Source organism: Podarcis raffonei, chromosome 6 (genome assembly GCF_027172205.1).
Source record: "Podarcis raffonei isolate rPodRaf1 chromosome 6, rPodRaf1.pri, whole genome shotgun sequence".
NCBI classification, from domain to species: Eukaryota; Metazoa; Chordata; class Lepidosauria; order Squamata; family Lacertidae; genus Podarcis; species Podarcis raffonei.
Window position 1 is genome coordinate 58,143,435 of NC_070607.1, and position 27,629 is coordinate 58,171,063.

General features: G+C 41.0%; 1 protein-coding gene across 4 annotated transcripts; it reads left to right on the forward strand.

The window, feature by feature from the left end:
- Nucleotides 1-119: 119 nt before the first annotated feature.
- Nucleotides 120-27,324, forward strand: MDM4 (MDM4 regulator of p53). Of its 4 annotated transcripts, none has more exons than XM_053393238.1 (11): nucleotides 127-286; nucleotides 4,930-5,041; nucleotides 6,989-7,063; nucleotides 10,345-10,478; nucleotides 12,389-12,444; nucleotides 17,220-17,287; nucleotides 17,960-18,056; nucleotides 20,984-21,126; nucleotides 21,833-21,979; nucleotides 24,289-24,369; nucleotides 26,414-27,324. In XM_053393238.1, exons 2-11 carry the CDS (start codon nucleotides 4,967-4,969, stop codon nucleotides 26,945-26,947), a joined length of 1,410 nt encoding a protein of 469 aa, XP_053249213.1. In that variant the 5' UTR covers nucleotides 127-286; nucleotides 4,930-4,966; the 3' UTR covers nucleotides 26,948-27,324. The 4 variants fall into 4 exon arrangements, with proteins under 4 accessions (XP_053249215.1, XP_053249216.1, XP_053249213.1 ...); XM_053393239.1 differs by having other exon boundaries at nucleotides 17,963-18,056; XM_053393240.1 differs by lacking the exons at nucleotides 17,220-17,287; nucleotides 20,984-21,126; nucleotides 21,833-21,979; nucleotides 24,289-24,369; nucleotides 26,414-27,324 and having other exon boundaries at nucleotides 120-286; nucleotides 17,960-18,059.
- The last annotated feature ends 305 nt before the right edge of the window (nucleotides 27,325-27,629 follow it).

The following is a 27,629-nucleotide window of genomic DNA, read 5'->3' on the forward strand; positions in this document are numbered from 1 at the left end:
TCTATGGTGTGGTGCGTGACTTGGCGGGAGACTCTCTGTTAGTTGATCCCGCGCGTCGCTGGTCCCGCCATAGGCACGTGGGCGCTGGCCTATCCCTGAGGCCTGGGCGGAAGTGCGCGGGTATCCATGTTGAGAGGCTGGGCGGAAACCGAGGCCTGCTGCCTTCCCGCCCTCGCTAAGATGGAGGCGACGAGCCACCGGGGGTTTTAAGCGCCCCGTCCTCCCCACCCCGCCCCATCCCCCGTAACTAGCCGGGAGTTGCTGGGCGTCGTGGAGCGGCCTTAGGGTGAGTCCCGGAGGAGGCGGTGAGGGGCCCGAGATCTTCGCGGCTTCTCTGTAGGAGGGCGAACGGTGGCCGGATGCCGAACAGCTCTTGGGGGGGCCCTCCAAGTTCCCCCTCAGCGAAAGGAACTTTTAGGGAAAAGGCGGGTCGGTGGCGGGGCTGAGGCGGGGAAGCGCAGGAGGGGGAAAGCTGCGGGGCGGGGAGCGGAGGGGACGGGGGTTGCCGACTTTTTGGACCGGCCGCCTCGAGAGCCCCCTTGACCTGGGAAGTACAGAAAAGCCCTTGCGGTAAAAAGCGCTGTCCGTCGACTTGCGCCCACGGTGGCGTGTTTTTACACGCTAATATAGGGAAGGATTGCTAGTGGAGGGCGGGGGGAAAGCAAGGGCAGGCAGGCTGCTCCTCTCCCTCTTCTTCCCTGCTCAGTTGGCAACTGTGGCTCCTCGAGTCATTGCGGGCGCAAATGTTAGTATTGGGAGGTTGGAGGTGGCGTGTTGCGAGGGGGGCCGTGAAGAAGCTGCCCCAAGCATTTATGAGACGCTCTGTTTTCCTTGGCGTGGAAAAGTCTTATTCTTTGGCGATCACTCCTAGCCGAGTACGATTGTCTTCCATAGTCTCCAGTTCCAGGCTGTGGGAGAAGGCACCGCTTGCTAGGCTTTGGAGAGGGGAGGTCCCTGCTGTATCAGTACCACTTGGGTATTCTGGGACTTTTGACTGCCTTTTTCTTAGTGTAAGGAGGGGAGAACACAGGGGAGGGTTATCATTATTACAGCATTCACTAGTCTGAAAAGCAAAATTAATGCAGGTATATATTTTTTAAAGGATTAGCATTTGCACACATGCTTAGCTCTCGTTTTGGCGTGTCTCATAATTAAATTCGCCAAGTTCAGGCACATTGCTTTTTTTTTTAAAAGGAAGGGTATCTTTCATCTGACTTCCATGCACTTGTGCTTTGTGTAAGCACCCCATCACTAAGGGCTTTGTCTAAAGTAGCTTTCTTTGCTACCCCCCAAGCAACTTTTGAAATTACTTTTTTGTTTGTTTATAACTAATCTGGAGCTGGCTCTGACATCGTGGAAAAATGGTTGGAGAACGTGTTAAATATTTTAGAGGGAAAGTTTAAAAATAAGGAAGTGCGCAGGTCCTTACATCATTCAGTGCGCCTGTCATTTTTACGTAAGACGCTGAAATGAAAGTTGCTGAATGACAGCCGGCATTTGCTGCTTAGTTGTCCTGCCTAGCCATTTTAAGTAAAGCTTAGAAACAAGGAAGTGATTTTTAAGAGATTAGTAATGCATTGGAAAGTGAACAATAAGTAGACAGCAATGTATGCTCATCATTGTGCGGCAGTCTCAATTCTAGGAGTGCCCGTCTTTATATAACCAAAACGGCACCTTCCATACACAAGCTGGAGATATTACCAGGCTTGAGGGAATGCCCAAGGTTCCCAGAAATAAAAAAACATATTTAGGAAAGCAAGGACCCTAGGGTTTGGGAAACTCAATAGCCCAATGAGTTCTTGGCATCCTCCATTGCAACAGAATACTGACTGTTGGGGATGGGTGGAAGGCGAATAGAAAGTAGTATCCTGAACAGGAGCATTCTCACTGCATCACTTGTTTGATTATTTTAAGTCCCCAAACAATTCACAGGGGACTGATCATTTTTTGTGATCTCAGAATGCTGGATGACTGTTAGAGGGTGTGTGATGGTATTTCTTCACATTTTTCTGTGTCATCTTAAAGGGCATAAATGAATGCTTGTAGAATTAGAAGATATCCCAAGGGTCATCTCGTCCAACCCTAACCCCCTGCAATGCTTGATAGTACCAGCTTGCAACAAAGTGTTTTTGCCCCCTCTCCCAAATATTGTTATAGCTGCTAATCTCATATGGCAATTTACAACTATTGGGCACAAAAATAAGTGATAAGATCCTAGGGGATACTTACATGACGAAAACTAAGACCATCTTATTACCCTTTTTTCAGTTGGTGACGACTTAAAAAACCTACAGGTACACTTACCAGTCAAGTATAAATAAAGCTATTATGAATGAAAAGCCTGCAACTCATTTATTAGACCTTAATGGGGTATTTATCTTTCCTCTAAAAGAGCTTCTTCAAAGTGAAGTCCCAAGCAATCTTTACTCTTCTGACCCTTTGAACCCAAAGAAAACCAAGTCCGCTGGGACATGCTCAGGCAAGTCCTAAAACAGTGAATGTGTTCAGATGAGTCACTTGAACAGCGGAGTCATTCAACTAGTACGTACTGGAAATTCTACCTGTTACAAGGAAAAAACTGCTCCTTTTCCCTTATGGGGTATCCAAGAGCCCATATAGAGTCCTTTTGTAGGTTCTCTATCGGTAGGAGAAAATAACAGAGACTAACCAGAGAATATTGAGAAGCAAAGCAGCTAGTCAGCCTGATCTTTATTAAAGCTGTTGCAGCAGTGTGCTCCCCCCACACACAGGAGGGGGGGAGGGACCCAGAACAAAGGTGCGTCCACCCTTATACAGTCATACCTCAGGTTACAGACGCCTCAGGTTACTTCCAGGTTTCGGCGCTCGCACGTTGCGCATGCGCAGAAGTGCCAAATCACAACCCGCGCATGCGCAGATGTGGTGCTGCGGGTTGCGAACGTACCTCCCACATGGATCACATTCACAACCCGAGCGTCCACTGTATAGACTTTGAAATTGTCCACCCTCAAACTCCAGACCACCTCGAGAAACATCATACATACATCATAGAAGGGGTGTAGCCCAGGACCATCTCCCCCAATACATCATACATACATCACAGGGGGTGGTCTAAAACAGAATCCTGAGTGTGTTGTTTATCTCCTGTCTGCCATTTACCTGATTGCATTATCTGGGTTTTGGCCACTCTTCTGTTATTATAACTACTTAATTCCTGAATCCAGGACAAATGATCACCCGATTCACACATTAAATGTGCCCTTAAGGCAGGATTTGTGAGCACAGAGACACTTGGGAGATTTCCCCCATTTCCTTTGACCTTGCAGAGAAATATTTGAGGTCATTTTGGGAGAGAGCAAATGGTTTTCTGTGGGTTTCAGACATGTGGTTTACATATTTGTACGCATTTGCTTGGAACATTTATGAACATCTATTTTATTGGGAAGTACGCCCATGTGTCTAGTGTTTTATGGTTTTAAATAAATTGTGGCTATCATGTTCTGTTAAGCTAAATATATTTTTTAGCTGTTTTAAAACTATTTTCTGAATTTTTAAACTTCAAGTGCTGTTGTGAGCTCTAAGAGAAAGTCATAGTTATACATAGATGTCATACTTTTTGCCAGCCATCATTTACAAGGTTATCCAAAGATCCAAACCTGGTTTAGACTACTATTAGTATTCTTTACTGAGCACCATGGAAAATCCAGCTGGAGGGATTTACTTAGTCCGTCATGACATGAATTGCCATTACTCCTAGCCTGTTATTTTAAACCCCACCACTAGGACATGCAGGTCTGTACATGTTTTATAGTTATTTTGAAAACTGCCACATTAGAGAACAAGGCTGTCAATTCAGTGCATGAAAAACGTCTTCCCTTAATTTCATTGTAAAATGTTGGAATTTGGATGTAATCCTTTTTCTATTTAATGAATTAATGTATACATACTAAGTTTGTGTCTATACATAGGTTGCATAGGTTTTTAATCAGTTCGACTTTTCAGTCTGATTTGTTTAAATCTGATAATACACAATCCATAGATCTACTGAGATCTCATGCTTATCATTTAGTAGCCATCTCATTTAGCCTCTAGATATCACAGTCTCTCCACAAGTTGCAATATCCATACCAAACCCAACATTTGCAATAAAGCTCATGTCCATACATGCTTCAGTATGATTTACTTCAGAATAAATACCATAGGAGAGAGCTCTGATACTGCCATTTTAACTGGCTGTTTATTGTAAATGGTGCCACAATAAATAATTCTGGATTCTGATTTAGGGATTTTTGCTATCTCATGCTTTCTTTGCTGGAACTGAGTGAAAATAAAGCTTGCTGATTTGAAAGCTCTGCATATAGCATACTGTATTTTTCGTAAACACTTGTGGAACTTTTCAGTTTATAGGATAAACTGTAATTATATCATTAGCTTTAAGCACTAGTACATTCAGTTGCTTGCCCCAGCACTGCTTGCTGACCAAGTTAACCATGATTGGGTACTAGTTTAATGACTCAGCTGTTAGTGTTCAAGTGACTCATCCTAACAGTCACTGTTTTAGGGATTTGCCTCAACATGCCAGAGGGGACTTGGTTATATTAGGGCTCAAAGGGTCAGAAGAGTAAAAATTGTTTGGGGCTGCACTTCGAAGAAGTTGTTTCAGACACTAGTCTCTAGAAGAAGAGGAAAAATACCTAGTTAAGGTGCAATAAATGAGGAGTTGCAGGCTTTTCCTTCATAATTGCCTAATTTATGTTAGACTAGTGGGTGCTGGATTTTTAAAAGTTGTTAACCAAACTTAAAAAATGGTAATAGGGTGGTCTTAATGTTAGACATGTAAGTACTCTTAGGATCCTGTTATTTAATTTTATGCCAAATGGCTTTCTACGACTTCTGAATAGTATGTGTGCTTTCTTTCAGACTAATTGATAAATCTTATTTTGGATTTAGGCTTGTATTGAAGACGGACAGCTATTTCACTGCCAAAATGTCATCTTCCACCTCTACACAATATCTATCACCAGAGAGTGCCTGCAGAACATCACCTCAACAAGTCAAACAGGTAACCTATTATTATGAGTTTTTTGGGAGGAGGGGTTTGACTGAAGCCTGGGCCCCATTTTAATTCCTGGATCCAGCATGGATTCTATTGCTGGAATAGCCAGCCCAGCCTGCTAAAGGCCTGCTAAATATGGGTCCTAAGTGGAACAAAGGGAGTGGCTCCAGTCAGAGGGCAAATGGGTGGGCTACCCTCCCTCAGCTGTCTGTTAGAAAGACAAAAGGTCAGATTTGTATTATTTGAACCAGAAGGTCAGACTGGAAAGGCAGAGAGAGAGAGAGCCATGTTTCATTTGGCTTGAATCCAAAACTGCAGGTATGTAAGAAGCAATACCATTTTTGGCTGTTAATGCTGTGAACCCCTCCATCGTAGGCTCAGGTTGTATATATGTATAAATACAGGCAACGACTGATTTACACATGTCCAATTGATGCGCAACCACACATGCATCACGGCGACCCAGAAGTGGCTGGAAAAGGGGGTGTAACACGCAGCAATATAGATGGAAGCGGGAAAGACAAGTGCAGTCAACAGTGGGTGCTAATCAAGCAGGAAGGAGTTCAACTTCTAATTTTATTTGCCATTAATGACAACTGGCTTTTCCATTGGGATTTAGTTCCCTAGTATATTAATTTAGAAGTGGTACTATCTATCATAGTTCCCAGGTAATATGATTAAGCATGTTTGTTTATTCTCACTGCTGGGCGAAAATATTGACTAAGTAAAGGCAGTTGAGTTAATGGCAATATATTAGCTGTCAAATTTAGTATCCTTGGGAGCTGAGAATAATCTAATCTTTATATCCAATTTGGCTATGCTGGAGTTCTTAGGGTCCCAAGTGAAATACATTGAGGTGGTTCAGGTGTTCCTCTTTGGAGTTAGAATGAAATGCAGAGGGCAGGGTGTCTTAAAATGAAGAAATCAACCCATATGACAGAGGCCCCTTAAGTTGGAATCTGGAACTATTCTCTGATTTAATTATTTGGTTATGTATGAGCCTTGTGTTAGATTACTGTAGCACTGAACTTTAAGTGAGCTTAATTTGTGTCCTGCTGCCCGCAAACGGTTTCAAAAGCAGGCATGCAGTTTTGATGCTTCCCTTGGGCTTGATTTCGGAAAACAAGGAGTCCCCAAATGGTTGGTCTTTTCAATTTGTAGTGAGAGTGCCGGGAAACAGTTTCCAACAAAATCCTGAGTTAAAGATGAGTAACATTTTGGATTTTGCAGTGCATTTGCTGCCTGGGTACTGTTTGGAAACTGTGTGATTAAATGCTGTTGGTGACACAGAACTGCATAACTCCACAGACATGTGGGAAAATGGGAGTCAGTATGACCAGTGTAATTTTGAAACTGGTCTAGAATGACTCTAGGTTGCTAACTCCCTTGTTCTGCCCGCTTAGTCTGAACATATCAACACTTCACCTTTGTGTCTCATTTTAGCATTGGGAATATAGAGGGTAATGAGATGTTTAATACAGACTAATGGGCCTTCTTGCTTCAGGCGATTTCATTGTTTCAGCCTTATGAAGCTGCCTGGGTATCTTATATAAAGTTTCACTTGGAGTTGATATAACATCATTGTGGCCCTAATTGGGTATTATGACTGCTGTAGTGAGAGAGGGTGGGGAAGCAACATGTGTGTTCTGATACTTGGGATTTGTATGTTGCTGTTGCCTCTCATGCTCGTTCTCTTTAAATCTTTCTCTCTCTGGTAAAGTGAAATGTATGATTTACATTGAGGTTATGCATCGTTTGTTAGTGACTTCATCTCCTTAGAATTATTTGTTTCAAAGGTGCATTGGTGGGGATGGGACATTGCAGTTGTGTGTTTCAGGCTTGCATGAAGCATTTAGTTTCCTGTTCTGGGAAAGGTATGGGCAGCATTTAATCTGTCCTCACACAAGTTACAGAACATGGCTTTTAGAAAACTCTCTTTATCACATATCTTAGCTACGACCAAAACCGCTACTCCTGAAGATTCTGCGAGCTGCAGGTGCTCAAGGTGAAACTTTCACACTAAAGGAGGTGAGTTGATACGTACACTCTTCTGTATTGGAAACAGTTTTGATGGTTGCCTTATTTTATGTATTTCTATACATAACCACATCTAATATTGCTGAAATGCCCCCCTTTGACTTTATAGCCCAAACAAATGAAGTTGCGAACACATTTTGGCTCAGTCCTATTGGAAAACCCCTCTCACTTCCCATATTTAGGCTGTTTAAGCAGGAAAGTGTAATGGTAACTTCCACAAAATGAGGACTGTGCATATGGTCTTTGAATTATATATGCTGTCTTATGCTCCCTAATATTTACTTCTTTTTGGTGGTCAATGTGTATTTGACACAAGCATTTGCCACTTTCAGATGCTGTTTCATCTGTTCTTTTAACATTTCCAGTTTGCTACCTTTTGATTTCCTTCTGGTGATTGATAATGCTGCTGTGTGTAATTTTGCAAGTTTATTCTGGATAATTTAGTTGCTAGAATGAAATGTTTCTGCTTCTTCCCAATAACCTGAGTGAGCAGTGTTGGTGAAAGTGGTTTTTTGGGGGAGGGGGAGGGTGTCCCTAAAGACTATCCATAACTATTCTTAATAATGCATCCCCTAGTTTGATTTTGAGCATAGAGGCTGAAATATGGAGGGGCAGATTTTGGTCTCAGCACTTCTGAACCTTTCATGTGAAATAGGCACATCCTTATTGCCATGGGTGTGTGTTTTATTCATCAAAAGGTTTTTTGAGCTGCCTGTTGCAGATGCTAAAAGAGCAGCAGCTTTTTTATTGTTGAATAGCTATTATAAAATGATTTAGGGCTATCGGTCAGTATTATGAGGGGGAGGGAAACTGCATTAGTTGTAATCCTGAGAGACTGTTAGAAATGTTTCTTGTTGCCAATTGAAGCTTGAAAGTTTTTGAATTATACTTTTTTATTTTCTCTCATTCCATTGGAAATGTCTTGTCAGCTAAACCCAAGACACCCTGTGAAATCATTTATTTTAAGATGAAAATGCAAAGTGTGTACAAGATTAGAAAAATGACACTAGCTGTGATTTACAGGGGTATCCTGTCAGCTAGGAATTAAATGCAGTGGCTTTTCATTAGGAATGTGTCAGATATTCCTGTAGTGCTCCGTGACTTATTTTAAACACTTATGCATTTAAATAACTTATTTAGCTTCTAATATTTTTGCAAAAAACAAATTGAATACTTTGAATGGAAGGGGTTTTAGTGTTAAAATGTTAATTTGCCACACCAGACTACATTTAGCGCAGTAAGGGCTTGTCCCCCAGCAGTGGGTGGAAGCTGCTAGTAGTTGTTCATTTTGCATTTATCTTCTCTAGGTGAGACTCCCCCCTCCCTTTTGCTGGAGACAGAGAGGGGTGACTAGGCTTTTATGCTTAATGTATTACGTGAGGGATAGGCTCCACTTGTGTGTTATATACTAGTATGTGGCTGCACCACTTCAGTTGGATCTGGTTTGCAGTTCAAGAATTATCTGATTGCAGGGTCACTGCCTTAATTTTAAACTTGCAACTCTCACACAAGCAGTGGGGCTCTGTGTCTATTGCCCTTATTTCTGAAGGCAGCCCTGTATCGGGAAGTTTTTAATGTTTGATATTTCATTATGTGTTGAAAGCCACCCAGATTGTCAGGGGCAACCCAGCTAGTTGAGTGGGGTATAATTATTATTATTATTATTATTATTATTATTATTATTATTATTTAATAATTAAAAAAGCTGATTGGGAATACTTGACCTAGATGCTGAATCTGCCACTGTGCTTGAATGCCCATAGTATGGTTTGGCTTCTGAAGGGATGCAGTGTATCTGAGCAGTGTTTGGGACACCCATGGGAAAGTGGCCCTAAGCTTCTCAGAAGGAGGTTAGGGTATTTGTAACAAACTTTTATTACACTGTGAATATATATAAAATCTTCTCTGATCGTTATAATGACAACTACTTTACATCTGCTTAATACAGAATTCCCAGCTTTTAAAAATCTACTTAATACAATAAAATAAACATCGAGCATATGTATTATTTACATATTACCGTCTCCTGCATTATAACTAGTGCCACTTTCTGTTTACCACTGTTAAGCTGTAGTCCAGGGATGGTGAACCTTTGAGCCTCAAGATGTTGCTGGACTCTGATTCTCTCCAGCCCCAGCCAGCATGGCCAGTGGTTAGGGATGATGGGCGTTGTAGTCCAGCAATGCTAGAAGGATCAGTGGTTTCTCAGTCCTGCTCTAGGCTGGTTATATTTCCAGACAGATATCAATGTTCAGATCTACAGTTGTGACATCTTTGAGATCCCCATATATTCAAACTCCAGCCAGTGGGGTTCTAATTAGGGAATGAATATGGACTATAAAAACTACCCATGTCTGTTTATTCTGTCTTTCCTATTTCCCCCCCACAGTTGCTGATGCCTTAAGTGGTTTGCAGAGTTATCCCTGAAGTGCTTTCTCCAGCGCTTTGAATGCAAACTGCTTTCTAAGGGGAGAGAGAAATGTTCCCATTTTAAAAATGTGCACATTTTTTCACGGTTTGGATGTGGGAGTTCCATTTTAGCTGGATTGTGGAGTTCCGTTTAGAGCTCATATAACTCCGATTCTGTGAACCCCTATTTTAAAACAGTTACGTTGGTTGTCATTATGATTCCAGGCCCAGTTCAAGGTGGTAATTATTCTGATTTTACTTATCAACCCTATGACCCACTTGCACAGGCTTCTCAGCCCACTTGTGTGCCACGACCTGCAGGTTGGGGAGCACTTGATATATATATATGACCCTCTTACGCCACATGGGTAGCTGAAAGATAAAGGACTGAAATTAGAGGAATTAAAAGTCTGTTGTCTCAATTGCCCCATTAGCACAAGCATTCCTGCTTGCCAGATGGAGTGATTTCCCCCTCTCCTCCCCACCAGTACTGTATTATGGGGATTCTCCTGACCATCTAGAGTGGAATTGGGGCAGGAGAGGATGGGAGAGCCCTGTTGCACTTGTGGAAGCTCTTGTGCTCCATTCTGCTTGCTCCCTGTATTAGTTGAATCCAACCCTCAGTATCTACGTTGGTTCAAAGGATGTGATAAGCTTTAATTCATAAAATAAGAGAGCTTTAATTCATGAGATGGGTGGGAGCCATATAAAATTACAACAGTGTTTTTACTGACTAGGAGCACTATCGTTGTGTGATGTTATTTACAGAGGAAAATGTTCAACAAATTGTAATAGAGAACAATCCTTACTGGTTTAATTCTTTCTGCATGTCTTAAGTTTTTTTATTTTTTTTATTTGCCTAGCTTGTACATTACCTTGGGGAGTATATCTCAAAGAAGCAGCTATATGACAAAAAACAGCAGCACATGGTGTATTGTGGAGGAGACCAGCTGGGGGATCTTCTAGGTTGTGAAAGCTTCTCTGTGAATGACCCAAGGTAGGAAATCTTTAAAACATACATAGAATAAGTTTCCTGTGTGTAAAGCAACTTTCTAATCTATGGTTCCTCTTCAGCTTGGGTGGTATAGATAACTCGTGACACAAGTGATCCCTCCTTCTCCTTTGAGCATAATGTATTTTAGGGGTGCAAGCATCTAATTGAAATCTACTGTATTTGGCCATACATGAACAAAAGATTTTCAAAGGGGAACTGCAGTGTGAAATAGCTAAATAAAAATTTATCCAGAAGTTCAAGCCTCTTCATTTGGGATTGAATGGAGTCATTGGATTTCTCACACTTCAGATGTTGATTAACTCAGCAGTGCCTAGTTGATTGTTTTATCGCCTACCACTGCTCTTATAAATGGTTATCATATTTGTCTCACAAACTTTCCACCATAAATGAATTGCCACTTATTTGTATACTTTTTGTACCTCATTTTCCCACCCTTATCACATTTGTATATGTAGCTGCGGATGAGGGTTACACCATGGATATGATGAAGTAGACTCTAGTATCTGAAAGCTTAAGGCACAATAAATGTGTTGGTATTTAAGGTGCCATAAGACACTTCATTAAATAGACTTATTCTGCTTTTGGTCACATACAGCAGTGCTGCTTTCTAATTCTTCTCCATATTAAAACAAAACCTCACAGCAAATAGAAAACCAGCATGCCAGGGAGAGAAGTTGTAGCCTTGCTCTGTAACTTACGTGCTGATTTTTATTTGCAGGGAGTTTTTAGAATGGGGAGAGGTGGTCATTCAAAAAATGACTTCTGCGTAGTGACCTGCTCCATGCTGCCACTTAACACCACCTGGCTCTGTTGCACATGTAGGTCAGACCTTGAGGCCTGGAATGGGACAAAATGCTAGCCTTGCATGCAGGCTTAACCAAGCCTCCCAACAATATTGCATTTTTTGTTATTTATTTTGTCTACCCGAGGCCATTACAAAAGATAAAATACGTAAAACAGAATAAAAGCAGAACAAAATACACTATACCACTAAAATAAATATTAGAACCAGATGTTCTCTCAGATAAGAGTTTGCTGCCTGAAGAACTTAACTTATCACCCCCACAAACTTTTCTCCTTAAAATGGCCACTCTAAAGGCAAAACAGGGCACTTTCTCAGAGTTATGGGGACACATGTCCCCTAATAAAAAGTTAATCAAATGCCCAATTGATCACTCAACTGGGGTATTTAAAACTTTGAAGAAAGCTCCTCTTACATCCTCCTAGCTGGGGCAAACCTGTGTGTAGTGAGGTAAGTCTTCAGGCACATTTCCTCCACATGGGCAAATGCTCTCTTTGTAGGGTAGCTGGCGATGGTGTCCTTAAACTATGGCAGAGCACCTAGACGAGCCGCAGAGCTGTAAAGGCTTTTCTCCATTTTATATTTGTGATGCTGTTAAACTGAGGGTGAGGAGTCTGATAGGGTAGTTTGTCATACTAGGGGTCACATTTGGACAGACATGCTCAAGTGTCATCACAAAAATCCTGCTTTAAAATATGAGATTTCATGTGGCAAGATGTCATCTCACAGTCGTAACAAACTTGGAGTCCAAAGAAAGGCCATACTTCTCAATAAGTAATTAAAGACAAGTAAAATCTACTCTCCTGATGATCCCTTTTAGAAATTGCTAGTCAACCCACCACAGCTAGATTCCTTTTAAAGGAAAAAAATGCATTGTTAACCTAAAAATCTTTGAGATACTTAATTGTCCTTGCACTCTAGGTAGGGTGGCAACTGTATGAGTTAGGCTTATGAAAATTTGCAGGCTGTGTTGGCTGTTTCTACTTTCTTTAAAGATTAAGTGGAAGGGTGAGAAGGTTTGATAAGTGTGATAATACCACAATCTGTCCTATGAATGAACTTAACTTTAAAAATAAATACTTTTCCACAGACCAGTTTATGAGATGCTGAAACGGAATGTGACTTCTGTTACTGTTACTGTTACAGGTAGGTTTCATTTTATATTAGCCAAGTTTATGCATTGCTTTATAAAATTTAATTTTGGTAAGTAAAAGCATGTGAAGTCTGCTGATGAAAGTATTGAGACACTACATCCTTCTCACACCCCCGACACATTTTGGGCAATAGTTTCAAGACTTAGGATGATGAGATTGTTAAATACAGTTGGTGGTTGTCTGATTCCCCCCCCCCCCATGAACTTAAGTTGATTTATTTCAGTGGGTCTGTTCTGAGTAATAGTCAAACACAACCCTGTGAATACAGTTGAGAGAACCTTCAGTCCAAGTGAAATCATTGTCATTAACCCTTTATTCATGGTACTTAAATACCATCCATTCCTCTGGCTAAAGTTCATTTATCTTTCTCCGGATTCTGCTAAATGGATGAACTAGCTTAATTTGTCAGCAGGGAGCAGAATCCCAATGGTTATCTATCATTGAGATTTAAAAATGAGCCTGTGGCCCTCCGGTTATTGTTGGATTCTTGTTTAGTCTTCTCCATTTAGCATGACGATTGATTGGTGAAATGGAAGTTATGGTCCACTGAGGACCACAGGTTTCCCCATACCTGATGCATACTCTACCATTGGTTTATTTCCAGTTCTTATATTTTGAACAGAACACGTGGGGTAACAAATACAATTTTTCATCTTTATTTGTCTGGCAACTTAACAAAAATTTACTTGTGGAACTCTTCCCATGCCCCCTCGTTTTTGGCAATTTGCTCACTCTCTGCCATTTGGGGAAAAATGATTTGATTTATTTTATTTCTATGCTGCGTTTCATTCAAATGAATCCAAAAGTGGCTTACAAGCAAGAAATAATAACATGATAGAACACAATACAGTCGTACCTTGGTAGTTGAATGCCTTTGCTCCCGAACAAATTGGCTCCCAAATGCTGCAAACCCGGAAGTGAGTGTTCCAGTTTGCGAACGTTTTTCAGAAGCTGAACGTCCAATGCAGCTTCCGTGGCTTCTGGTTGTGTGCAGGAAGCTCCTGCAGCCAATCGGAAGTCGTGCCTTGGTTTTCAAACTGTTTCAGGAGTTGAATGCATTAAATTTGAGAACCCAAGGTACCACTGTAGCTGCTTAACAATATTTGTTCCAGTTAGTTGGCAAACGATATCCTGCAAGTAGTTACTGTATTCACCTCGTATGAAATGGCAAGCGTAGAAATCATGAGAAACACAAATAAAATGTGAAGGAAATCCATTTCTTGTAGTGATCCTCTCCACTCTTGATAGTTGTGCACCAGTTTTTCATTAGTCATTTAAATTCAGCCTGAGCAAATCCTGTGATAAACAATTATTGGTGGTTCATTCTTGTAATAGTAATTCGCACCTAGGTGACAACCATAGGGATATCCTCAGGTTGAATTTGAGTATTGCCTGAATGCACCTTGAGTTGTGCTGGTGCAAGATCCAAAAACAAAACTGACTTTGCAGAGCTGGCCCTTGTATTGTGCATGATAGTAGCTATTTCCAACACCCAGTGATTTAAGGCTTCAGAACTTTTCTTCATCACTTTTGTGGTGCCAGTTGGCCATATTTGCCAGTCAGGTGAAAATGGGGGTTTCATTTGAAATGAAAATAGTAGCTTCAGAACCTTGGTAGAATGAGAAAACTAAACTTTGTTTCCCCACTTCTCACAGTCCTGAGGCTGCTATGGCTTCCCTACTGTTTATATAACATACACATTTTTGTTTGCATTCATAACATTTTACATCCAGCTTGGTTTTTATTCATAAGGTGTGTTTTGGTGAGGTTCTCTTGGAATTTTAATGAAGATAAATTGTGGCATAGTTCTTTATTTGTGCACTATTTGAAGTCATTTGCACACTCTTTGAGTGATCCACAGAATCCTTTGAGGAGCAAACAAGTGGGCTTCTACCACAGTAGAAAGTATAGCTTGGCCTGGTTTGCAGATAATGCTAAGCTATAGTTTGTTTCTCTAAAATTTGATTTGTTTTCTAGGTTCTCTTGTCTTGCACCTTTATAGTTTGGTGAGTGTCTTGGGCTGGGAGGCCAAATCATGATTAAGGAAGGGTGCTGGGTTCATGTATATCACTGAGCTATAGTTTAAAAATCCAAAGACCATAAGCCAACAACCAAGTATGGTTTCTTGGCAGTAAGCAAGCCAGTTAGGCTGCTGGGAACAGCTCACACATAATGCTAAACCGTGGTTTAATAAACCATAGTTTAATAGTCAGGATTATATGCAAACCACTCTGAGACTTCTGAAGCCATCCTGAGTTCAGTGGGCATCTTGTTCAGTTGCATTTGAGATGTTTGAAGAAACGAATGGGTGGCTCAGAAGAACTCACTGGGTGACTCTTGAAGCCCAACAAGGTGGTATTGTGGAAAATATAGAAAAAGCGAACTTTCAGAAATTTATTGACGCTACCAAATAAAATCAAAAGAGAAGAGATGGCCTGAAAAATTAAGAAAACTATTAACAAATTAACAAGCATTTAAAGGCTTGAACAATCCGTCACTTTGGGCATTCTGACTCCAACTTCGGCCACAAATAAATACACAATAGAATTTCAGTGCATGAGTATTCCTAACCGTAGTTTTATCCCTCCAATTTTGTTATTGGCTAATTACAGCTAATTGATTTGAGTGGATTTGCACATTTCAAGTCTGTGCAAATATCAGTATTGAAAGATGGAATTCCTGTGAAGTGGCCCTGAATCATCATTCTCTGGCTAGAGAGCAGTTTTTCATTTAGCCTCATTTGTTGCTAACCTATCTGTTTCTGGTTTATTGGACCATTTTTGGAAAACTGCTGTAAATGCTCACAAGCAGGGTGGATTTGATTTAAATCATGATTTAAATCACTAGTCAGACTTGATTTAAATCATTTTTTAACAGAAAGACTCATTTTTGCTGGTATAATCTTAATATTTACAACCAGATGAAGGTTTCATTTTTGGAATAATAAATGTTCAGAGTAGTTTTTACAGTTATATCAAAAATTACTGATTTGGTTATACTATTAGAAATACATAGATAATTATGAAATTATTGTAAGGTTTAATAAGTTAACTGTTTATAGGGGCTATATCTCCCAGCAACCCTGGCTTTGGATAGGCTGGCCTTCCTTTTTCTAGAGGGGAGGAGAGAGACAGTTGGTAGGCCTAGGCTGGAACAGGCTTGCAGAAAGAACAGACCAAGGAGAAGCAGGCTGGTGGAAAGCTGGAAAGGGGGAACCAAGGATTGGAGCAGAGAACTTCAGGGATTCCTGCTGCAGGACTGACATTCCAAGTAGAGACTTTATTGTTTGGACAATGTCAGGCGAGTCCTGGGAAGAAGGGCCTGGAACCAGTGAACTCTTATAAGTTGACTGGCAAGCACTTCAAGGTCTCGCCAAGGACTTAAAGATCCCAGTTACTATTTCCACCCCCACCCCCCTTTGGATTTGCTTCTGTATTCAGGTGCCTATTCTGTACAGTTAAGTGTTCGTGCAGTTGTTGGAACCCAGTGAGATTGAGTAGAGGTTGCCAGCTCTGAAGTGCCTTCAGCACTTGCCTTAAGTCTGAATTGCACAGACATGCAACTGACTTGCACAATTATTACGCAAAGATCCCAAGACTTGAGTATTCTGCTCACAAGGTTGCACTTTCATTTTTACTGCTTCACACTTAGCCACTTGTGCATATGTATTCCACTCCAAACAGTCTATTCATTGAACCTCTTGGAACTTAGCATTTAAGAGGTAAGGGGTTGATTCTGTGTATATAAATTTGCAAAGGAACAATGGGATTAAGGTTTTTTCCTCAACTCTGTATACTTATTTTATAACATTTTTCCTGTGAAGAAAAGGCATGTTATCTCTGCAGACACAAATTTACACTTTTGAGAACTGCAAAAACAAGCATCTGTGATAATACCTTCTCGTTAGAAAAACTGCCCCAAATAATCTTACAGAAACCTCTGGAAGAGCATGACATTGTGAAATGAATTAATGGAATTCATTTACAAAAAAAGTTAAACATCGCATATAAAGCCTCATGCTACATAATTAAAAACAAGCCCTTATTTCCTGATGGATAATAGCATTTGGACTATAATGTAACTTAAATAGAAGATTATCTTTGGAAAGCTTTTTCCTCCAAAAGCATTTTATTTTTAAAAATCCAACTTAAAAAAATCTGATTTATTCATTATTTTTTTAAAAATTGATTTTTATCTACCCTGCTCACAAGGATGAAGGCCTTGCTGGAACAGATCTTCCTTTGTAGCAGTGAAAGGACTAAACTGTCTCCCTTGCTGAGCATTAGCAGAAGTAATGAATGGATGGGCATTGGTACATTTCTATGTGTTGGTTAATAAGCTGGTTTATGTATCTTGAGCAAGGTGTTTTCATGCCACTTCTGTGTTGCTTGAAAACAGAATTGGAGCCTGGGATCTAGAGCCCCTTTTCTATTTCCCATTAAACTTGCTGTTCTAATGTTGAGGCGCTTACAGCCGTTTGTCACTTGAAAGTGCTAGGAAGATGTGGCACAAAGTGCCATGTAGGAGGCCAGAACATGAGCAGCTAAAGGGTCAGGAGCTTGAAGGCGCATATTCCATTCCTCAAGTGTGAATAGCGTAGGAATTTGAGCAGGGTTTTTGATGGATAGGACTATATGCCCTCATCTTTAACACTTCTAACCCTACAGCTGCCAAACCTATTTGTTGGTTGCTTGTCAAGGGACCCCTCTGTGTTGTGAGAATGGTTATTACCAGGGAAGGTTTTTTCTTTCTTTACCTGCTGTCTAGATGCTGCACAGAGACTTGCTCTCGCAAAGGATCAAAGCACGAATAATCCAAGTCAAGAACAACTGAAGGTAAACCCTGATGGGTGGTTTCTTTTGTCGTACAGAGTTGCCCCTTCTCTGTACCTGTGCACGGTGGACTGCTAGAACTTTTGAATTTCTTGACAGGTGGGCTTCTGCCTTCCTCAGAAGTTTTGGGGAGTCCACAGACCAGGGACAGAGTGACCATTCTCTGTTCTCTACCTAACAGAGTTCCATTCTCTGAACATGTTTACTGGGGTGTAACACTTCCTGTCCTCAGTCACACCAGCTTGTGTTGTTGTCAGTATTCCTGGATGGGATTTTTTGAACAGAGGGTGATTTAGAGTTACTTAGTAGTGTCCTTCTTTAAATGCTTCTAATACCAGGCAGGTCTTTTTTTCTGGTACTATTGTTGGATACATTTAGGCCAGCTTGAGAAAGAGTTATATGATTTGTGATGGAGGTAAGGAGTTAGATGTCACTAGTAGATAGCAGCTTTATTTATTTATTTTGCTGGTTTATAACGTAGAAATGCTGCCTGATATTACCAGATTCGTGATTGGTTAATATGCTTTGTTAATTTTGCTTTGTATGCTCAAACCTTGACACTCTTAACTCCTCGGTGTTTCTCTGCAACTGGTGACTCAGAAAGGAAGTGTTACATCCCTGTGTCTCTTTAAGACCTGTTGGGCTAATGATTCTCTCTCTCCTCCTTCCTTTAAGCAGAGTAGTACAGACAGAAATTGCACTTATGGGCGAAAAGAGAATGAAGTTGACACACCTGCCTTGTCTGTCTCGAATACGTTCAAGGAGGATGAAGGTGAGTACAAGTCTTTGAAGCTGATGAAAGCCATGACTGCCGCAAGATGAGTTCCTTTGTTCTACATTTGGCCAAGATTTTGCTGTTCTTTATTATATTCGGATCTGGGCTCTATTCTCAGTATTGCTTCCATTATATGTGATCATATGCACAGGTTCAGACTTCACACATTGGTCAACAAGCACTAAGTCACAGTTCTCTGTTCATCTCTGTTGTAACAGGTGGGTTCTTTATCCTCACTAGAGTCCTTCTGTGCATTTTGTAGAAATGTGTGTCCTGTCAGTAGTATTGACTAGTGGTAGATAGGGATGGCATCTCACTGTAGGCAATGTGCCTTTTTATTTAAAAGTTTCTTTGGATGGCAGGAGCTTAATCTTGTGACAAGGGTTGGGGGCAGATATGATGCATCATCATCATTTTATTTGAATGCTGCCTTTCCATAGTTAAAACCATGTCCAAGGTGACTTACAACATGAAAAGATTTACATAAGTATTAAGGAGTCATACACAATAAACAAATCAAAAGGTATGTGACAAAATTGAACAATTCCACATAAGGCATAATAAGATCTAACAAAAAAGATACAAAAATATAACACCAACAAAAACTCCCAAAGAAACCTCCTAAACCAGTGGTTTTCAACCAGTGGCGTGCCGTGCGGGCAACACTGGCCTCTGCCCCTCTTTCCTTCCCTCACTTTTCTGATGTCCTCTTGTGTCTCTGCCTCCCAAAGGCTTGCACATCTGTTTATTGCAGTAGCTCTGGCTACAAGCTCCGCAGGCGAATGGTGCCTCTGGGGCTGGTCCTGGGGTGCTGGTTGCGAGGAGCTGAGATGACCTCAGAGTAAGCAAGCGGGCGTGGGAGCCCAGTCAGCCAGTCCACCGGCCCTTGATGTTGGGAACAGACAGACAAGTCTCAGGCCCATGTGGAGCAGTGTGAGGAGGCACCTCTCTTTGGGGCAGGGGGGACAGCTCAAAGACCAGAGCAGCAGCAGCAGCTGCCCAGAGGACTCCCAAGGAGAAGGGAGAGGATGCCGAGGGAACACTCCACAAGGGAGGGTATTGGAAAAAGGGTAAGAGGCTGCCAGCTTTGCAGGCAAGGGGTGACATAACTGGGCTCCTGAGGTCCACAGGAGTGCTGCAGAAAGAATGTAGTTGGTCAAGGGAGCTAAGGACTCAAAAAGGTTGAAAACCTCTGTCCTAAACAATACTCCAGCTCGAGAATATGTACAGCAGCCTCAGCTTTTGTAGCTGGAGTCACATGGTTTAAAAACATCCCACTCTGATCTTCTTGTCTGTGAGTCCTTTGATTTTAGTTGAATTTAAGGTGGGAAACGGTTACAGAAACAACAGCCCCTTATCAAAATTCATACTGCATGGTGACCTCAAGAGGTTGGATAAATTTCACGCATCCCTTTTGAGGTCATTATTAGGACTTGCAAACTCTGTAAAATATGAAACAATATGTTGTGAGCTGGGAATACTGCCTTTATCAGTAAGAGCATGGCTGAGAACCTTGAAATATTGGATCTTCCTCCATTATAGAGCCCTATCCCCTAATACTATACTTTACGATCTTTTAAGTGATAGTGCAATCTACAATCTATCAGTGATTTGTAGGAGAAAACTGGATTCGATAGGGCTCACTCTAACTGATTTTGAAATCTCTGATCCCAAAGATATATGGGAAATTATCAGGAAGACCCTCACAGAAAAAAGTGTTCTCGCCATGCTTGAGGTTGCAAAGCACAGCACCTGCTCTCCTATCCACCTAAATCTCCCTTTGTGTAGAGATTTCCAAAAGGGATACATGACAAATCTGAAGAAACATGAATCGTGTAGGCTGTTTATGTTGGCCAGATTTAACATGTTTCCCTCGGCGGTAGTGAGAGGAAGATACTTAGCTATCCCAGAATCAGAGCGTCTCTGTAAATGCAGAAAACAGGAACCCGATACTCTAGAGCATATATTCTTTTCCTGTGATTTTGGCAGCTATGCCAGGAGACAATTATTTGAGGCCCTAAAATTTAATAGACAGTTTTTTACACAACCAACTGTTCAGGACCTGCTGGCGGACAGCAATGATCAAATTACTTTAATAGCGGCTGAATTTTTAAGTGCTGTCCATGAAGAAAGAATGGGCCATGATAAAGAGACTTAGTGGTTTTTAATGGTAGGTGATGTTGCTGTGTTGTATTATATTATTTATGTACATTGATTTAATTTTTGGAGTTAAGAATAGGACTGGGATAAATTGTGTTCGCTGAGCCCGTATTTTATACAGTCTGTATATGATGTTTGTTTGTTAATGTGAGGTGTGATATGCCTAATAAAGGATTTTGAATTAAAAAAAATTGAATTAATTCATACTGCATGTGAGCAAAAGTGAACTCGAAGGTCCTACAATCTGTATAATCTTTAAGGAATGGCAGAGAGTCTTGCTGGGGAGTCATTTAGTTATTCCATGGGGAAGGTGGGTGGCTCAGTAGTAGAATATCTGTTTTGCATGTAGAATGTCCCAGGTTCAAGCCTTGGCATATCCAGGTGGGTCTGCAGGGAAAGACTCATGGTCTGAAGCCCTGGATATCAGCTGCCAGTCATTATGAACAACATTAAACTTGATGGAATGGTATGACTTGGTATAGAGCAGTTTTCTATGTTTTGAGAGTATCTACATGCTTTGCTCTGCCTTATTTCTTCATGCAAGTGTAGCCGATATGATGCCCTCCTGATGTTGGGGATTATCACTCACATCAGCTGTTGTTCATTCTCCCTGGGGTTGATGGGAGTTGGTGTCTACAACCATGTTGGCTACTCCTGCCAAAGTACTTCAGGCAGAAGGATATTAATTTGAGAGTGAGCTGTGTCTCAATGCGTAGGATTATCAGTCAGTTCATAATAAATACATTTTAATCTGTTTCCTATAGATAACCTTTCAAAAGAACAACCCACACTGGATTTGGTGCTTGAAGAGTGGGATGTAGCTGGTCTTCCATGGTGGTTTTTAGGGAATCTGAGAAACAACTACAAGTCTAGAAGTAATGGCTCAACTGATATACATACGAATCAGGTAAATGTTGGTCAATATTAATTCCTGAGATATTTATAGGCTCTTTCCAGCTCAAGCGTTCTTTACTGTTGAGACTCTCCATAGTTTGACTTTGCTGATGATAGATAGACTTCAGGAAAGAAATGGCCTGCAAAATATGACTTGTGAAAGTAGTGCAGGGTAAATGGCACCTGCAAAGACTTTGAATCATTCATTTGAATGCTGTCAAACACTGCTGTGGGCTCATCATCGAGCCTATGTAGTGACAGTGAAGACAGCAAAGAAAGCATACGTTGCTGCTTCCATTACATTCTCATTGTGCCAAGCAGAGCTTTTCCAGGTAGTGCAGGGCCTTTTACGGTCTGGCCAGAAGGAGGTGACAATCAATGGTAGTTTGCTGTGACTGGTTTACAACTCATTTTAAGGGTAAAATTGCTTGCATCTGCCAGGACCTTGACTCCACTGTTACAGCAGTTGAATCTCAAGAGGTGTCCAGAGCACTGTCGAGTCCTGTTGTATTGGATGAGTGTATGCCTCCTAAGGGTGGCAACATGAGAGCATGTTTTTACGATGCTCTACCAAGTTGTTCTGGCACCATGTCTGATTCAGTGGTGAAGGAATTTTGCAATATCATATATTGTAGCTTTATTCAGGCATCATTGAATATAATGAGAACAAGTCTTTGTAGATCAGTAAATGCCATGTCTGTCTTCTCTTTTTGCTCTAGGATGTAGACACCACCATTGTTTCAGATACCACTGATGACTTGTGGTTCCTCAATGAAGCTGCTTCAGATCAGTTTGGTGTTACAATCCCAGCTAAAACAATTGACTGTGACCATGCCAGTGAAGAAGGAAAAGATGGCAGCAAAACTGTAAGTCCCAAGAGCAAAGGAACTGAATGGTGCTTGTTCCACCAAATGAGCATGTATGTTAAGCTGGAAGTGTAAGCCATCAGAGCACTAAAGAGAAACCAGTGTTATGAGAGCCAGTGGTATAGTGGTTAAGGGTGGTAGACTCGTAATCTGGTGAACCGCTCCTCCACGTGCAGCTGCTGGGTGACCTTGGGCTAGTCACACTTCTCTGAAGTCTCTCAGCCTCACTCATCTCAGAGTGTTTGTTGTGGGGGAGGAAGGGAAAGGAGATTGTTAGCCGCTTTGAGACTCCTTAGGGTAGTGATAAAGCGGGATATCAAATCTAAACTACTACTACTACTACTACTACTACTACAAGTGTGTTCCTAGACTCACATGTGCGCCACCAGCACTCACATATGATGAAATACATCCTGCTGAGAGATTTAGGATGTTTTGCTGGAGTTATGACATGCGTTTGTTATGGATGTGTTGTTAACCCTTAATTTTATGCCTACAAAGAAATAAAGAAAGCATAGTTTATTATAGAAAATAGGAGTCACACAGGAAATATAAATATGCTGCTTTAGACAGCAAAGTTAGTCTACGCGGGTAGCAAATTACAATACATAAACACCCTAATTAAGGAGTAAAAGATACCTAACTATTCTAAAAGGCCCACAGAAGCACGGACATGACAATTTTGCAATAAATCAACACTAGAAGGGGGGGGGAGGAAAGTATACCTGTCATTAATGCAAAGCAGAAGTATGCAGAGGCCTAGGGAGTACTGGATAAGTTCTGTCCTGTTGGAGCTATGAGAGCCCACTAGCCTTGGACTCTAATGGTTTTTTCATACATTTTTGCCAATGCACACCAGTGGAGAGGGGAGGGGGCTGTGAAATGAGTGGTTCTTACAATTTCCATAACCCCTTCCAGATTTCCTGCCTATTTCTCACCTTGCCCATCCTGTTCCTGTTTGCTTAACAAAAAGATGAAAGATTTGTGATCGTGAGGATTTATGTGAACCTAGGCATCTGTCTGTGATCTGCCTTTAAATCACCTCACCATTGTGCAACCATATATTTGCATGTGCTCATCTTTAGATCAGATGTGCGTGAACTCAGGATATTCCTGAATGCCTTTCAGCAGGTGATTGGGATCAGGCTTGTTTCCTGGTTCCTGGTGATTTTTGTGTCATATTATAGTTAAGCCAATCTTATACTTAGGCCATGATCTACAGAGATAAACCATATCATAAATTCAGATTCACACACCTTTTGTATCACCAGTTCTGCCATTATCTTTAGTAATCTGATGGCTTGCACTTTCAGTGGTTTATTTTTCTTTTTAGCAAAGGTTTCCATGCAATTTCATGGGCTTGTCACATTGGATGACAGTTCCCTCTGTGATTCATTTCATGGTAATAGATGGGCGAGAAGCTCTCCATATTTCAGTAGTTCGCAGGAATTCATGTCTAGATTTTCAGCAAGTTTTTAAGACAAGAGCAACTTGCATAAAAAATAACCTGCAGATTTTCCCCACAAGAGTAATGCATGATTACGTGAGTCAACTGACATACTTGTTACTTAATCTGTTTTACAGATGGGTAGAATCTGGGAGCCATCATAGACTAGCAGCTGATGCATACCATTTTGGCCATGGGACACTGGTCTTGCTTTGTGATCTTTTGCGAGATGCAATTTATTCCCATTCTTTAGATAGCAGTGATGACATGGGGGTTGTGAGGGGAGAATACAGTCACTAAAAGTGTTGCAATGATCTGGTGCAGTGGCTTTCAATCTTTTTGACAAACCACATTCATTCTTCAGCTCCCCTGTGGGATACAGGGGAGTCCAAACTTACATGGGGGTTCCATTCTGGGCCACCACACACGCTACTGGCCACATCCATTTTCAACATACGTGTTAGCAGGAGCGCTTGTGCCAATAGCACACAAGTGGGCTTTTAACCTATTGCTTGCCAAACTAAAGAATATTTCCATATTGCTGCATTTTAAATTTAAATGTAGGCCCTGGCTGCAAGGAATTCTGGAAGCAGAATGAATTAAGTAGCAGGCAATGTTAGGCCAAAACAGGCATCAGTTGACCATAATTGCTGGCAGTCATAGGGGAATGCCATCAGTGTTGACACCTGCTTTGATTTTACAGTTTTACATCTTTCTTTTTATCCAAATTGTTTTATATATTGCAAGATTTTTGTTGTTGTGCAGCATGCAAATAATGACAGTAAAGAAGTGCTTTCTTATTTGGGGGGGGTGCATTTATTTATGGCCATACATGCTCCTTTTTGTTATGTACTTTTTGCAGGTGAGTGAAGCTGAATCATCTGATGACTTTGAAGATTCACAGTCCTTAAACGATGACACAGACATAGATCCTCCCTCCAAGGTAAATGTACTTGAGGCTTAATAGCCCTAATTTGGCTACAAAGTTGAGTATCAGAAGTTAGAAGCATCTTTTTATTCAGGTAGTTGAAGTTCCTTATTGCATCCATAACAACAAAATACAGTGCATCTTTTTGTCCCTTTATTGTGTTTAAAAGGGCAGATGTGTCAAATCAATTTGTAGGTTTTATTCGACCATGTGAACCGGTGGTAATTCAGCTTGTCATCATCCAAAGATTGAGCTAAGGAAACTGAACACAATAGTTTCCATGGTTCAACAGTTGCAGTCTGCTTGGTTTCAGCTTTCTTACAATTTTCCCATTCTTCCGATAGCTGGTTATGGGTATGTTTATGACCAGTGTAAAAAACTACTTTATTTCCTGTATGGAAAACTACTTTAGCCTCATAGCTTACAGCTCAGGTGTTCAGAGGCCAGTTTTTAGCAAGTGGCTGAGGAAAACTGATATGTGACACAAACTGATATGTGACCAATTCATATCTTCTGAGAAGTGAGGGATTTAGAGCACCTATAGAGTTTTTAGAGGCCCTTATAGCATAGTAAATATCTAAACTGATAACTAAAGGTCAAAGTAGACCATCATTCATGGGCCTATGCTTTTAGTATGGTTTGGAAAGACGGGTGTCTTGCTTAAGCAGTAAAAATAGTGTGCTGGTGAAGGCACCCTTGCTTCCCCAGAGAATGTTGCTGCAGGTATTCTTTCCCTTCCTTGCTGTGATTCAGGGAGTGAGTCTGAAATAGTGAAAAGTTGGCTAGAACAATGGAGGAGGTTTCAGCCCTTTTCACCTATACTCCTTGACAGTTAAAGCAATGTTACATATGTTACAATGTTCCATATGAATGATGCAGATGTGAAAAGAAGTGTGTGTCTGCATCCCATCTTATCTCATTTGGTCATGATCTTTCCACATTTGGAGAAGGGACAAAAAAGATAAACTTTTGCTGCCTGGAATATATTCATCGGGATATTTTTACAGAGCCGGTTGAATATAGTCTCACTACATGACTACACTGTTCTGTGTCATTGTGGGAGCATTTTGATACTCTGTGGATCAGCACAGAGGTTTCATGGTTTCTAGTCTTCCAAATGAATCAAGTCTATAGGGAGGGAAGAGATATGATCTCTATCATTGTGGCAGTGTTCTGGTTAGTTTCTGAAATTGCCCTTTTAATCCCAGCACAAAGACACTTTCTCAGTACTTGTCAGTGGACAACAAAATTTATTTCATTATTCTCTGCTCAATTTTTTTGTTTTCTGGTTTTGCATTGCAATGGAAGTAGTAGTCATCCTGTTCCTCATAGCATGCAGAACCAAGTTTTGCTGCTACTTGAGTACAGTTTAGAGTCTGTGCCAGTTTGACAAATTGGACTGTCCCTGGCACCAGACAACTGAACTATAGCTCTAAACTCAAAAAGCCATTGCCCTTGGTATATGAGGTAATCAAGTAAGCCACCATCAATTGTGTAGGTTCAATAGATTTTATATATTTATAGAGTCTGAGAAATATCCTTCTAACTGACTCAAGGAGCTATCTACTTTTGAATTTAGAATAAGACATTGAAAATTCAATATAGAGAACATGGTAGAGACTTTGTTCTTCCAAAGGTATTATGGGAGGGGGCACAATAAAGATGAGGTTCAGAAAAAAGGACATCTCATTTACAGGGTTCAACTACAATGATCCCCAACCGTTTTGGAAAATCTAAGAAATAGTTACACAAAAAATACCAATTTCACCAAAACAAAACTTGTGTTGCTCAAACACAGAGAGAGCTAAACATAGACAGCCCCCCCAAAAGAAACACCTTTAAAAAAAAGTTAGAATTGGAAGAGTTTTTTTGGTGGGAACTAAGGGTGGGTATCTGACGGTGCTGAGTGCCTATGGACACTCTTGAGTAGGTAGTAACCATGCTCTTAATCCATGACTTAAGAACAGAATTGATGGAGCTGGTTACTGCTTCTACTGTAAGAAAGCCTTTATGTGAATGCACAAACCTGTGATTGGTTTGATTGTCTTTCTTTCATCAGGACTATTGGCAGTGCACAAAATGCAAGAAGTTTAACTCTCCCATTAAACGGTACTGTTTCCGCTGCTGGGCCTTGCGGAAAGACTGGTTCTCTGACTGCCCCATGTTAGCACATTCTCTCTCCTCATCCAACATTGCCACAATGCAAAGCAAAGAGGACACAGAAGGGATAGATGTCCCAGACTGCCGAAGGACAGTATCTGCTCCACTTATGCAGTCCAAAGACCTGTGCAGATCAGAAATCAAACCCAACCTACGTCCTGGAAGCTCTGTGGATTCTCTGGATCTTGCAGGCAAAGAGCCTTTGTTGCAGTTTGGTAAGCACAAAGAAAAATGGTCCCTTGAGAGTAGCAAAGAATTGCTGAAACCTTGCATTTTGTGTCAGAAGAGGCCACGGAACGGGAATATTGTCCATGGAAGGACAGCTCACCTGGTGGCTTGTTTCACTTGTGCAAAAATGTTAAAAAAGGGCCAGTCACCTTGCCCAGTGTGTAAGAGACAGATTCAGATGGTGATCAGGACCTTTATAGCATAGCAACGTCGCTTGTCAGGTGCTGCGGAGCAAGGAACATCATTCAGTGGACTATAACTAAAGGATAAAGATTTATATTTAGAAGTATATTTATATATATTTTTTTACCAGAGAGGGGAATGTGAACTCCAAAAAGAAATACGTCAAACCCTGCTAGCAGCAAAACGTGGAAAACCCATGAAATTTCTTGACTACACAACCTGGAAATTAGTATGCAGTCATCAGACTGACTGGCTAAGGGTTCTTTGTTGTAACTATGTCAGCTGCCTATGTAAAAGCCGTAAGATGAGCAATTCTTTGTGCAGAATGGTGCTAGTTCTGAAGTGCAGAAATCTTATTGTGTGGCTATGTATTGAGCTGTGTTTTTCTCTTACTGTGCAATTTAAGATACCTGCTCTTTGCATAACTTTTGTTGTGGTATTGGAAATACTACACAAAGGTTAGTGTGAATACTTGTTAGAAAGTATAGCTGTGCAATTCTCACCCCTCAGAATTAGGGAATAAAGCACCTTCAATTTGAGTTTATGTGCATGGGGCTATTCTTAATGATGGCCCCTCTTTTGTGAAATGTTAATGCGGTGGTGCTCCATGTCCCTCTCTGGGTGTAGGCTCTTCACAATATGATAATGTAGCTGCTTAAATCAGCCTTCACGAACCCAGTGCCTTCCAGATCTTGGGTTGATGA